At 49.3% G+C, this 13,438-nt stretch overlaps 3 protein-coding genes and 1 pseudogene across 3 annotated transcripts; 1 reads left to right on the top strand and 3 right to left on the bottom strand.

Moving 5' to 3' along the window:
• Positions 1-1,050: 1,050 nt before the first annotated feature.
• On the bottom strand, positions 1,051-1,689 carry LOC115315573 (the record flags this gene model as incomplete). The annotated part of the gene is made up of 1 exon (XM_029974767.4): positions 1,051-1,689. A coding segment is annotated over one exon (639 nt), but the record flags the coding sequence as incomplete, so codon positions are not given.
• A 2,578-nt stretch (positions 1,690-4,267) lies between these two features.
• On the top strand, positions 4,268-7,787 carry LOC115315541 (annotated as a pseudogene).
• Positions 7,788-9,529: 1,742 nt separating this feature from the next.
• Positions 9,530-11,026, bottom strand: LOC120839327 (tigger transposable element-derived protein 6-like). Its single transcript, XM_040209593.3, has one exon. It carries the CDS (start codon positions 11,024-11,026, stop codon positions 9,551-9,553), a length of 1,476 nt encoding a protein of 491 aa, XP_040065527.1. The 3' UTR covers positions 9,530-9,550.
• An 808-nt stretch (positions 11,027-11,834) lies between these two features.
• On the bottom strand, positions 11,835-13,222 carry LOC120839329. Its single transcript, XM_040209595.3, has 2 exons — positions 12,903-13,222; positions 11,835-12,504 (listed from the first exon to the last, which is right to left on the bottom strand). Exons 1-2 carry the CDS (start codon positions 13,049-13,051, stop codon positions 11,925-11,927), a joined length of 729 nt encoding a protein of 242 aa, XP_040065529.3. The 5' UTR covers positions 13,052-13,222; the 3' UTR covers positions 11,835-11,924.
• Between the last annotated feature and the right edge of the window lie 216 nt (positions 13,223-13,438).

The raw sequence follows: 13,438 nt of genomic DNA, 5'->3' as shown, positions 1-13,438 counted from the left end.
GCCGGGCCCGTCGACGGAAAGATGATCCTGATTGTCATCGACGCATACTCGAAGTGGATTGAAGCTACAGCTACCAATCATGCAACGTCGGATTCCACAATCCGACAGCTTCGGGAGCTTTTCAGCCGTTTTGGAATCCCACGGACTGTCGTCACGGATAATGGTACACCATTTACAAGTGAAGAGTTCTCTCAGTTCCTAAAGGGGAACCACGTGGAGCACTACCGCACGGCCCCCTATCATCCACAATTGAACGGCCTCGCCGAACGAGCCGTACGTACTGTTAAGGATGCCTTGAAGAAGACAAGCGGGTCCACACTGGACGTCAAGTTGTGCCGACTGCTTCTCAATCATCGGCGTACGCCTGTGGCTTCGGGCAAGTCTCCATCCCAGTTACTTTTGGGATACCAGATCCGGTCACGTTTGGACACGTGCTTTCCGGACAAGAGGTCGGAGCTGACTGCACAGGGCGGGAGTCAGCCCACTCCGCTATTTTTTAAACCGGGCAGAAAGATATTCTTCCGAAACTTTGGTAAGGGCCCAAAGTGGCTGCCGGGAATCGTCAAGAGCGCGGAAGGCTCACGCATGGTGACAATACAAACCAATTCGGACCTGGTGCGTCGCCATCTTGACCAAGTTCGCCAGCGGCACACAGAAGACCCACTTGGGTTTCCGGAATGGACTGACCCAGAGGCGCCACTCACACCTACATCAGAGAGCAAGGTTCCCTGCGACGGAGCTCTAGCTGAACGAGGGCTGGACCCATTGCCGGGCCCGAATCCCACTGATTCAATTCCCGCAAACCCAAGTTCATCTAAAAGTCCCTCAACAAACCAGAACCAGCCCCTCTCAACTCCTGTGCCACTTCCACGGCGCTCGACTCGAGAAAGGAAAAAGGTTCAGCCCTTCCAGTCTTCTTTTTAAGGGGGAAGATATGATGGGAACTGAGACTAGACGACGACGACAACACACACACGTCTGGAGCCGAGCGCGCGAGCGGCGGTTCGGCATCCGCCATCATGAAGTAAAGACGTTTACTGTCCTGGCTCTTCAGTTCTTAGTAGAACATATCGCCACACCGGCGATTCGGTAGTACTTTACTACAACTTCCTTGCGGGCTTGGCTGGCTTGACTGAGATGAGTAGGGTTTTGATTTTTCCGCGCTTTGTTGAATAGACGGTTTTTGCATCTTACAAGGGTCACAATCTCCTTTGTCATCCACGGAAGGTTGCCACGCTTCCGATTGACCCTGACGGGAGCACATTCGCGCTGAATAGCTGACATCATGTCGAGCCATAGGTTGTAGGCATCATCAGCCAACTGGTGATCAAACACTATGGACCAAGGAGCGAGATGGATGAGTTGGTTGAGATGAGGGAAATCTGTTTTTGCGAACTGCAGAAAGTTCCTGGCTTGGTGGCCTTGCTTGGGAGCTGTGCAGTGGATGTTGGTGAGGAGGGCCTGATGATCGGAGCCTGGGAGACTAGGGATGACCGTGCAGCGGTGGGATAAGGTGGGGTTGTTGGTGAGGGCAAGGTCAAGGAAAATTGTGGTCCCGTTCCGAGAGGTATAGGACGGAGAATTGCAAAGTTGGGTGGGGCCGGTTGTTTCCAGTATGTCTAATAGCACATCGTCAAGTAGATTGGATGGTATGGGAGTTTCGGGGTCGGACCAGTTGATATGACCATTGAAGTAAAAAAAACAGCGCGAATAACTCATGAACAAGAAGGAGAGAACACACAGGACGAGGCGCTGATTTTCAACTATCTATTCAGAAAACATTTCTCTGTATGTGTTCTGAATAAATAGTTGATAGTCAGCGCCTCGTCCTGTGTGTTCTCTCCTTGTCCATGTGTTATTCGCGCTGTTTTTCAAAATGGGTGAGGTAGTCGAGGCGACGACAAGGCAGGTGTTTTGGTACGGCAAGAAGGACGCCGCCCCTTGTTGAGCGACGATTTTGCTGGAACAGGGAGAACTGTGTGAGATCGATTAGCTGCCCATCAAAGACAGAGGCGTCTAGCCATGTCTCACATACAGCAAATATTGTGTCGCGAAAGAATGACGTCAGTTCTTTGAGTCGGGCAGCTTGTTCTTAAGGGGGCGAACGTTTGAAAACCATAGAGTGTGGCGTTCGACTTCCGCCGTCCGCCGGAGGTAATCAACCAGACGACTCATTCCTTGGGGTCGAGCAGGGTTTATTACCATGATGCTCCAGCACAGTTCTGGCCAACCGCTCCGGGCAACAACTACCGTCGGCCGCTCAGGCCATCCCCTTAAAGGGATGCTTAACCGAAATCTGGATTCCCCAAAACACGCGGCAAAAGCGTGCAACGGGATGCTACAAACACCATAACATCACTCATACAGCGATATCCCGAACGGAAGACCATATTTTTAAAAAAAGGAGGCGCATTTGGCAGGAATGTTGACGTCATGTTTCTCCGAGAAGAAGAGGGAACGGCCTCGCGTTTTTTCCGCCTGGCGGCCTTGGGGGAGCGAAGCGAAGAGAGGAGGAAACTAGGTATTTTGACGGTCACGCACCTCGTCGGCCTGGTTCAATCTTGACTTCTTTTTCCGAAAATACGGCCGTCCATTTGAGATATCGCCTTACTAGTAGTGTTGTAGGGATTGTAGCGTCCCGCCTACATATCCAGCATTGTTTTTTTTAAATCAGAATTTCGGTTCACCATCCCTTCAAGGCAAAAAAATTGACTATTTTATTTTTGCAGCTGTTTTAATGAAAATCACTGCATATGTGCTTCATGTTCCTCAATTTAAGTATGAAATCAGTTTTAAAATATCTCAAGTAGTTCTCAAGTTATAAAAAATAGCGTTGCCTAATTTGGTAATTTCTTACGGGTCGTTAAGGCCATTTCCAACAAAAACTATTTTTTTAATTAATGTAGATGCATAGCTAAAGGTCTGCCATGCATTACAAAGCTATTTAAATTTTCACAAAATGACTATTATATAAAAATTGGCTAATTATGCCAATTATGACATTATTAAGGTCACATTATTTATCATAATTTTTTTTTTTTTAACTCTAGACTGTAAAAAAATAGCTTTACTCCGTAGTCCAGTCCTTTCTGAATAAAACGGTATCAGAGTTTCCAGAATGCTACGATAAAAACATCATGAAAACCCCCGTAAGGCTAAGCATGTTGACAAAAAACACGAAGATGACAAAATCGAAGTTAAAGTTTTAACATTGAACATAGAAAATTGTGTGAAGAATGATAAACAATAATTGCCATCAAGTTGTAGTGTAAGTCTTCCTGAACAACTTGACATAAAAAATGACGTAATCCATTCATGGGAACATCAGAAAAAAAATATGAAAAAGTAAAGAATTAGTGAAATGGTGATAAAATCACACTGGGAGGAAGTGGGTTATCCAAGAATATTTTTTGTTTATTGGTTTGTCTGTGATTGTTTGCATAGGCATGCAGTTTACTATGCTGATTCCATAACTGCAATCAGATTTCAGATATTTCTTTGTCAAAAGTTATCAACAATATAAAATATTAATTAGCTAATTTGAGCATGGGTTTAAAAAAAGATTAAATAATGCAAAAAAGTATCACTTGCTTCCTAAAGAAATGCCATACAAGCTAAACTATTTTATCTCTTTAGCACAAAATAATCATGTAAAAGAATTAAAGTGAACAGAAGTCATATAATAGAGGCTATAATACCCCTGCCAGACGGGCACCTAAAAGGACCTTTACGCCAAAGGACCTTTAGTGTAAATGTCATTTAGGCAGTGTCACACGGCAACTCAATTGACATTTAGCGTAAAGGTCCTTTTCGGGAACCTGAGTTCCCACAACTCCTTTACGGCTGCTAAAGGCCTACTCTCGTCAGCAGCAGTCTACACTAGAGACGCGGATTGAAAATAAAGATCGTACTGATTTCTAAAATAAATATTTTTGTAATTTTTTTATTAAAAAAGAGCGTGTTTGACGTATAACCTGTGCAGACCTCGCTCTACTAATAGTTTTTTGTACCCACGGCCCCAGCTATCTAGTAGGCGTAGTCGTCCCGCTGCTCGCCTGCTCGCACCGTTCGCTTCGGCACTTCGGTTTTCCCCCTTTCGATTTTTCTTACAACCATAGTTATCTAGCTTTTATTTCTCTACTTTATATTTTATCATCCTTTAATAGTGTATTACTAACTGTACTGTATATATTTAACCTTTGTTTTGTACATATATATTTCTATATCTCTCGCGTCTTGCGATATGTCGAACGACGGAGGAGCGTCGACGAGTAGGAAGGGGTCGCCGCGCGTCCATTGGAGCGTCGACGCGACCTGGGTGCTGATTCGGCTTTGGGAGGATCGGCTGGAGGACCTCCGTCGCGCCAAGAGAAACGGTGCCGTTTACGCCGAGATCGCGGAAGCGTTGGGGGCCCTGGGCTTTCGAACGACGAGGGACCAAGTCCACAACAAGATCGAGAATCTGTGCAGCACTTATCGGTAAGGAAAACTTCACACGTTTGGTGTAACCTTCTAGTCCTACGAACACACGCACGCCAAACAGTGCCGATAGGGACGACCGTTCAATTTGCACGGCGCGCAAATACAGGGCTCGCCTACCTGCAGTGTTTGTCTCGCGTGCCGTGTTCGGCCACCGCTCCTTTGCGTAGCTCGTACGCGTTTTGAGTAGCCGTCTTCGCCTGCAGCAATGTTCAAAGCTTCACAGCTGACTTGCCATGTTTCATGATCTCCGAGGCTCAAACCACATAAGACATCGGTACTGAAGAGCTAAACTCACCTAGGAGCAAAATCCGTTTAAATCTACAGGGCGAGTCAAAGGGATCGATGACTTTTTGAAGGGACGGCATAAATCGGTTTCTAAACGTATCAAGCTACAATTTTGCATAAAGGTGGCGGTGAACATGCATCAAGGGTACAAAAAAATTCACTGAAGAAACTTGAGTAAACAGTCAGAAATTAAAAACATTAAATTCCTTCCCACGGCGACCCAAAGGTGTCTGATTGGCGCAACAGTCGGACTCGACAGATATCAGCAGTGCTCTCAGCGTCGACAGCAGTGAAGACACCGAGTACCGCATTTTTCAGAGTCGGGTTTAGTGATGACAACTCTTGTTGTGGCTTGTTTTGGTTTTACCCCTCCTCGTTGAGGCGCTTCACACAGCCCAGAGGTTGCCGTCAAAACTCCATCCAGAAGCAGTGGGATCCGTATGCCCTTAAAGCGCATGCTTCGACCCCCTTGGTAGAGTCTTAGTCCGACACGTTCAGAAACAGATTTTTGAGTTTCCTTCGAACAGCCATCAATCCCTTCGACTTCAACTATTTTATACGTATTTGTATGTTGTAAGCAATAACAGGCAATGCCACAGAAGGCCTAACCTGACATTGCGATACGATTAGAAAGTAAAACATGCTGATTTTTATGTGCTGGCACTATATACACGGTTATCACTGACATCATACCACTTGCTGTTGTGGCAGCTGGTATGTGTGTCCCTTCTGCAGCATATGTTCCACCCCACTGAGGTTGTTTTTTTCAGCAATAGTAAGTAGAACTGGCCACCTGCACAATGCCATGACGTCACATGCAAGCCATGTAAAACAGGTAGCATCATGTGTGTGCCAATCTTCAATCTGAAGGTGGTTTGCAAAGCGATTTATGTTTATTAGGTTTTGTGAGTGTTGCATGTACATTTACGGAACTACATGAATGTGACACTTACAGCTGCCTTAATTTTTAGGAAGCATGCACGGGAAGGCACCACCTCGGGATCCGGGAAGCAGACCTGGGCCTACTACTTCGCCATCCATAGGTTCATGGGGTCGCTGCCGCTCAACAACAGCAGCCTGGTCGTAGAGAGCTGCTTGGACCGTGCAACGCCTGCAGTAGTGCAGGTCGGCTGGTGATATCAATCTTTCATAACAAGGTTTCTGTATTATTAGATATTCAACGGTTCCTACATACACCAACTCGTGTTTACAAACAGATCGGCAAGCTCTTATACGAAAAGCAAGTCGTCTGCTTCCGACCTACCTGTCAGAGATCCAGCGATTCTGCATGAACTGGGACTCGTCCTTCATCAAATAGAAGAGGAAATACCTCAAAGCTACACTAGCGCTTCCGAAGGGTGGCTACTGTCCTTTATGTGCCCTCGTTGGAGGTTCCTAGACGGGCCATCGGCAATGCAATGGTGACGATACCGAAAGTGGAGCAGGCGACTGCAGGTCTCTCACTTGTCGGGTAAGTTAGTCCTCGTGTTGTTACTTTGTGGAGCTAAGGCTGCTGTATAGAGCAGCTCTATACTCCGTTTCACGATAACTTGGCGAATTGTGGAGGCTGCAGCTTCCGCGACCCAATAAGAGTGTCTGAGCAAGGCACGTGACAACACTCCATAATCGAGGCCACGGAGCTAAGCCTCGTTACCACCACAACAACAGCATTGTCCGTGACAAAAAGTTGTTCTAGGCTTCTTTTACTGTTAGTAGTGTTGCAGTGAGACCCTTCTGTCCGCCACACTACATGACACGGAAGATGAAGACATGTTACTTTTTTTCAATGATACTTAATACGGATCAACCCTTTCCCAGGAACAATATGGCTTTTGAATGATACGTGAACGATTGCAGCCGTGTAATCCACCACTTCCGCTCGAACATCGCACCGTGCCTTGGCATTAGCACCCACCACAGATTCGCTAGTAAATTGAACGTATGGTTGTCTCATAAACTGTTTCCAAAGAGCTCACTACCCTAGCGGATGGCAATGTTGCGCCGGTGAATGTTCATCTGAAGTTGGTTGGTTTCACAGCAGACGACTTTTGGTCAGCAGATGACAGCCAGTTCCTCCAGGTCTTGATTTTGGAACAGTGACACAAACGCTCCCGTGACATAGTGTCACATGCCTCGCTCCAACGCTGTTTTTGGGTCGCAGGAGCCGTAGCCTCCACAGTTTGCCAAGTTATCGTGAAACAGAATATAGGCAAAACCAGTGGTGTAATTGGTAGACTTCTGACCAAAGGTGGTGGCCAGGTAGTTCTTCAGCGAGCACTGGATGGGTGTCAGTTCATTGCATATAGTTAAGAAAGGAGTTGAAGAAGCCAAAGATGACAGCAGATTCCTCATGCCCGTGCACCCGAAAGTGATGGTACATCTGTTCAATGATGCAACATGCCTCACACCGATGCACTTGTGGAATCACGAGGGTGTAGCTTCCAAAGTTTGCCAAGTTGTTGCGAGATGGATTATAATACCTGAATTGCGGTTTAATATGAATATCTGATTGTATGGAAATTTTCTCAGTTGCTTGCAGGTTTGCAGGATGGAGGTGCAGAGGATGGCGAGATGTTTGAGGAGCCACCTATGGACGTGGGAGACGACTCACATGATGTCGCAGCCGCTGGAGTCGGCTTCGAGGCACCAGATTTGAGCGGGCACAGAGGAGAAAGCTTGGCTGCAAGCTCAAGGAGGGCGAGCACCGCGAGCACCAGCTGCGCTGCAAGCACCTCTGCAAGCAACAGCGTGTCCGTGCCAGCGAGGGCGCCTCTGAAAAAAAGGCTCAGCACCCAAATACTGCCCTCATTAGGGCAGCAATTGAGGAGCAGAAGCTCCTCCGTTTCAGCTTTGAAGCCGCTCGAGCAAAGGAATTCGAGCTCCGAGAGCGGGAGCTCGTTCAGAAAGAACTTGTGTTGCAAGCGCTAGAACGTGCTTTAAAGCAACAAGAACGTGCTGCGAAGGCGCAGGAAGACTTGACTGCGGCGATGATCGCTTTTCTAAATAAAGCACCAAAGTAAGCGGATGGAGCACATTTGTGTTGTACTTGGGAGCAATTATTCATCTAGCTATGGTATTTGATATGTCTTTATTGTTAACATGCACAATTCCAAGTGTTCTACTACGCATTAATATTCATACTACCCCCCCACCCCCCACCCACACACAAAAGAAAAATGTTATGGAAAGTGACACTCCTGTGTCTTGCTGTTATAGTGACTGACAGGGCGAGAAGGGTAGCCACTTCGGTGGCTCCGAGGCGAGGGTGGTGGCCTACGGATCCCATGTGGCGGGTTCGAATCCCGGCCCAGGTGCCCGCAATCTGACGGAGGCTTATTGTGGAGGAGGCGCCGTGTAACCAAGCTTTCAGTATAGTCAAAAGATCCCCAGGTGGTCCAAATTAATCCTCAATCCTCCGCTGGGGCGTGCCAGATGCCCATCGTTGGTTTGGCATGTAAAACCCCCAAATTTGACTTGGAGCGAGAAGGGTGAATCTTTCCGAAACTCCAGCATCTCCAGTTAATATTGGAGAGGAGATCAGACCCTGACACCCCAAGTGACTAACTTTAGAACTACACAGATGGGGACGAGAAATAACAATGAGCCAGCGCTTGGCTGACGAAACCGAACGCTGCGTCAGCGTTTGGCTGGAGTTTGTGTTCAGTTGCTTGCGGGGAACGAAGGGCTCTTTTGTTTCTACTCCGGCCTGCATGAAGAATGCAGCATGCAAGGCGCATATGCCCAGCTCGGCACAAAAGCCGAAGTGGGTCGAGCTCGCATTCTCCGACAACTGCTTTCGGGAAAGATCCGGCACCAACAATAAACGTGACTTTGTTTCGTGTTAGTATTTGTATGTTACACTACCCTGCGCTTTATTGCAGAAGATGAGGCGAACATGACCACAAGGCCTGTGGGCATGTCCACAGACGTGTCGGGTAAACACCGAGGTGTGGGGACAACAAATGGGTTGGAGCAATACCACTTAGAAGACAAGGCCTTCGCATGACCTTTGATTCGTAGATCCCTGACCCGCCCCAAGCGGCAAACAGCCCGAAGCTTGACGAGAGTATGGGTCACGTCGCAACTATGTCTCGTTCACTGGCGGCCACAGCTGTGTGTGCGCGACTGCAGAGTGCGATAGAGAGCTTCCACAGTTATTTACAATGTGAATACAACTACAAGATTGCCTGTATTAGCAGCCTACTAATGTAATTTCTCGCGACACCATTGGTTGCCGGTCTTAGCAGTTTGTTAATGTGAGCTCGTTCTGAGCATGACCACTGAAGCAGGCAATGGAGCAGACGATGGTGCTCATCCGGGCTACCTAAAGGGTGCTAAGGGGATCTGCTATTGATTATGTTTAGAGGAGCAAACACGCAGGCCTTGATCTCCTCACCAATAGTACCCAGCAAGTTCCACATCTAGTACTGATAGGCCAGACAGGAATGCAGAGTGGACACAAGTACTACGTTAGTGACTCAAAAGAAAGTTTCAACTCTCTTTTGAGAAACCTTCGGCCTGGAACTTGTGCCCAAACCGTGTCTCGTGCTACCCTGCCAGATGGGGCATCAAAGTTGAAACGTGCACAACTCTACCGTCTTCATTCAGACATAAAAAAAAAAGATAAAAACTGAAAAATGGTAGAAATGTTCAAATAAATACAGTCGAGCCCACTTATAACGAACTTGATCGCCACGCGGCATTTGTTCGTTGTATCCAAAGTTCGTAGTAAGGGGACCACCTATAATACAGGCAAAAAGAGCAAGCGAGAAGAAAGTTAACTTTATTTTTGAAAAAAGTCCATGATGCAAGTCTGCTTCTTCAAAGCTGATCGCATCACTGCCGTTTCTAATTTTTCCAGCGCGGTAATATGTTCATCACCAAGACCTCTGCTGCACACGAGTTCCTTAAGCGACGCGATGTAACCGATCGCGGTTGAAGCGTTCACAGCAACCGGCGGTAGAGCAGCATCCTCGTCATCGTCCTCGTCGGTCTCTGGGCAGTCGGGAAGGGCTCGCACTTCACGCACAATAGCTTCGTCAGTGCACGGCTCCGCGATGTCGGCGTCGTCATCAGCAGAAACGAAATCGTCCCAGGCAACGTCAGGTTCGGCCAGCTGCGTGTCAACGACGCGTTGCCACAAGTCCTCGTGCGACCGGCCTTCCTGTGGGTGATCTATGGCGTCCTCGGTGCCTGGGCCCATAAAACCCGCCTTGCGGAAGCAATTTGCTATGCACTCCGCGGTGAGTTCCATCCACGCCGCCTTCAACATCTCCACGGCGGCAAGCAAGCTGATGCGAACCGGCATGGCGGCATCTGGCCGATCAATTGCGATCAACAAGCGTTGGATGACGCGCCGCCGGTAGCACACCTTGAACGCATGAATAATGCCCATATCCAGGGGCTGAATTTTGCAGGTTGCATTGGGAAGCAAGAAGAGTACTGTCACCGCACTCAAGGAAAGCTGCACATGGTGCGCCGCACAGTTATCCAGCACGAGCAGGACCTTCCTGTTTTTTCGTGCCATGTCGCGGTCAAACTCGACAAGCCACTCGGCGAATAAGTCGCGGCTCATCCAGGCTTTCGTATTGTTCCTGTAGCGTACGGGCACGTAGCTTCCAAAGCATCGCGGCTTACGTGACTTGCCAATAACAAAAGGTAGCCGCCGGTCACTGCCGTCCATATTGGCACAGAGAAGAACGGTTATCCGCAACTTGCTGTTCTTACCTCCCGCGCACTTGTCGCCTTTCAAGGCATGCGTTTTAAATGGCAACATCTGATAAAACAACGCAGTCTCGTCGGCATTGTAAACGTCCCGTGGAGCATAGCTCGCAATTGTTGGGAGGTTGTCGAAAAGCCATGCATCGACGTCCTCGTTGTTCACAGACGCGGCCTCGCCGACAACCGCCTTGAAAACAATTCCGTGGCGAGCCTTAAACCGGTGGAGCCATCCATTGCCTGGGCTGAAATCGGGAAAGTCCAAAAGGAAGGCGAAGTCTTTAGCCTTGGAGAGCATCAGCGGTCCACTGATCGGAACGTTGCGAGACCGGGCGTCAGCGAACCACGTCAGCAGTGCGTCCTCAACGTCCGCGTAGGTCGCCTTCCAAAGGCGCTTTCTTGTCGGGTTGGCATTCACGGTAGCACCAAGAATCTTTTCCTTGTCCTTAGCAATGGTCGAAATGGTCGATTTCGACAGTCCGTACTTCTTGACCAAATCGCCGTTTTTTGCACCTTGAGCAAGTTCATTAACAATGGCCATCTTCGTTGCAATGACGACTGCTTTCCTTTTAGCACCTGAAGAGGTCGGCATACAGTCCGCCATCGCACCAGGCGCAAGTCAAGCCCTTGGACTCACGCGTTGAGGCAACCTTCAAATCCCCGATCTGGGAAGAGCACGAATGCGGCAACGATGTCAACGCAGTGCCATCGCACAGAAAGAATCGACGGCTCAATATCCGCGGTCCGGGGTGGCAACGGAGCAGCAACAAATGGAGAACCGGTTTGGGCCGGTAAAGCGGGTAGAGCAGGCGCCGAACTTTCCGGATTGGTCGACGCAGATCACGTGGATGCATCCCGACGACGCGGGCGGCGCCACTTTCTCTTTCGTCACCGCACGCGCGCGCTTTTTCGTTTTCATTTTCCAACGCGCGCTTTTTCTTTTTTTCTTTATTTTCTCCGCAAAGGAGCGTCCGGGGGACGCTCCGTGGGCGAAGTTCGTCTGCCGCGGGTTCGCAGTCGAGCGAAACCGCGCCAAGCACCGCCGGCTCGGTCAACTACGGGGTCCGACAGCTTCGCGTTCGCTCTAACCGAGTGGTGAGGCCGCAACAGTTCGTTCTATGTGAGACACTGTGCCATTGCCCCAATGTATATTTTGACGGTAGCACCACCCTTGTTCGTACTAAGCGAGCGTTCGTTATATCTGCGGCCGTTATAAGTGGGCGTGACTGTACTGCGGTTTAACTTCATTTGAGACAACGGGAGGAGGCATCGAAAGAAGTCAGTTCTAAAGCCAAATTTTTTTGGCTTTGAGAAGAGCCCTTGCTGGCGCTCAAAAGGGCCTTTTCTTCTGTGGTGGTCAAGGGGCCTTTGGTCTGCTGGTCCTCAAAAGGGCCTTTGTTCCGGTGGAACTCGAAAGGGCTTTTGCTTCACTCTTCACTCTAGTGCTGGTGAAGGTAGGCAGCAATGGAGTCCCGGACACTCGAACCATTGCCTGCCACGGCATCCATGTTGTAGACTGGCTGCTCGTAGAGGCGGGCCTCCGTGCCAACTTCGGTGAGCCACTGGGACTCCATGCCGTCATTGAAGTGCTCGCAGATGTTATTCGACGTGCAGCAAGCCCGTATAACGAAGCGGGCGTTGTCCACGTCGCACTCCAGCCGCTTCATGATGAAGCGGAACCGTGCCTTGATCCTGCCGAAGGCGTTCTCCACGACCCTACGTGCAGACGACAGTTGCCGGTTGAACTTCTCCTGCGGAGACTGTCCCGCAACATTCTTGCGTGCGTATGGCTTCAGCATGTTGCACGTCAGAGGAAAGGCTTGGTCGCAGAGAACCAGTGGCGGCACGGCAGTCCCGTTGATGGTGACCATTGGTGTTGTAAACGTTGGCCCTTCCAGAATTTTGGCCAGTGCCGACCTCCGAAAGACGTGCGCGTCGTGGCACCGCCCTGGCGTCCCCACGTTGACGTACCGGAACCGGTACCGGTGGTCTACAAGGGCCAGGAGAATGATGCTGTACCTGGAGAAAAATAATACAATGCATGCGTCAGTTTTTCACACACAATACGTGAGGCTTCGGGTTTTCCTAAAGCTGTAGATTCAAAAAGAAAATTTTTACACATTATCAGAGCTAGCACGGCACATTATTGAAAATGACAAGCTAACAATCACCTGCTAGCATCTCGTGTTTCGGTAATGTTTCGTCATTTCCACCTCATTAAACGCGGAATACATTTTAGCGCTGAAAACATGACACAAAGACGAGAATCGGACGCCACAGTGCGATTCTCGTCTTTGTGTCCTTGTGCTTTGAGCGCTAAAATGTATTCCAAGTTCCAAAACGAACTAGCCCAACAATCTACTCTACTGAAATCCATTAAACGCAGCTATCTTTTTTTTTTTAATTAGTGTACTTACCAGCCCTTGTAGTTGTAGTAGTCGCTGGCGTTGACCTTAGGTGGCGACACGGGGAAGTGGCAGCCGTCCAGCGCGGCTATGCCCTGCGGAAATTCCAGGGCAGCCTGGAACTCGCGGACGTGGTCGGGGAGTTCGGCGGCAGTCATCATCTTGAGCCAGTCGCGCTCCAGCTCGGAAACGACGATGTGGCAGAACTCTTTGTAATTATCGTTGACCGTTGACCGCCCCAGGCCGAACAAGTGGGCGACGGTCCTGTCTTCCACGCTGGAACACAGCTTGTAGAGCGCAGCTCCAACTCGTTTCTCGACCGATATAGTGGGGCGCATAGGGGTGACCTGGCGCTCCATGTGGGGCCGACAAACGTCCACAATGTACCGAAAGGTCGCCGGCATCCCCCGGAAAGCCTGCTTGAAGTGGCTCCGGCAGGTTCGGTAGCGTCTCCTCAAACCATCTTCACCCCGAAAGTACGCTTGGACGCTCCGCGGCATGGTCGTTTCTCCTGCTGTCACTGCAGCGATGACCAGGCTGTTTGCAAG

This window comes from Ixodes scapularis, unplaced genomic scaffold (assembly GCF_016920785.2).
Source record: "Ixodes scapularis isolate PalLabHiFi unplaced genomic scaffold, ASM1692078v2 ptg003260l_1__unscaffolded, whole genome shotgun sequence".
In the NCBI taxonomy this organism is placed as follows: Eukaryota; Metazoa; Arthropoda; class Arachnida; order Ixodida; family Ixodidae; genus Ixodes; species Ixodes scapularis.
This window is presented reverse-complemented; position numbering and strand designations above follow the sequence as displayed.

Excerpts from the sequence above, each read along its gene's own strand:
- LOC120839329 (XM_040209595.3), bottom strand. The coding sequence starts at position 13,051 with ATGATGACTGCCGCCGAACTCCCCGACCACGTCCGCGAGTTCCAGGCT. Across the intron at positions 12,505-12,902 it reads TACTACAACTACAAGGGCTG|GTACAGCATCATTCTCCTGG; the intron begins GTAAGTACACTA and ends ATTTTTCTCCAG.
- LOC120839327 (XM_040209593.3), bottom strand. The coding sequence starts at position 11,026 with ATGGCCATTGTTAATGAACTTGCTCAAGGTGCAAAAAACGGCGATTTG.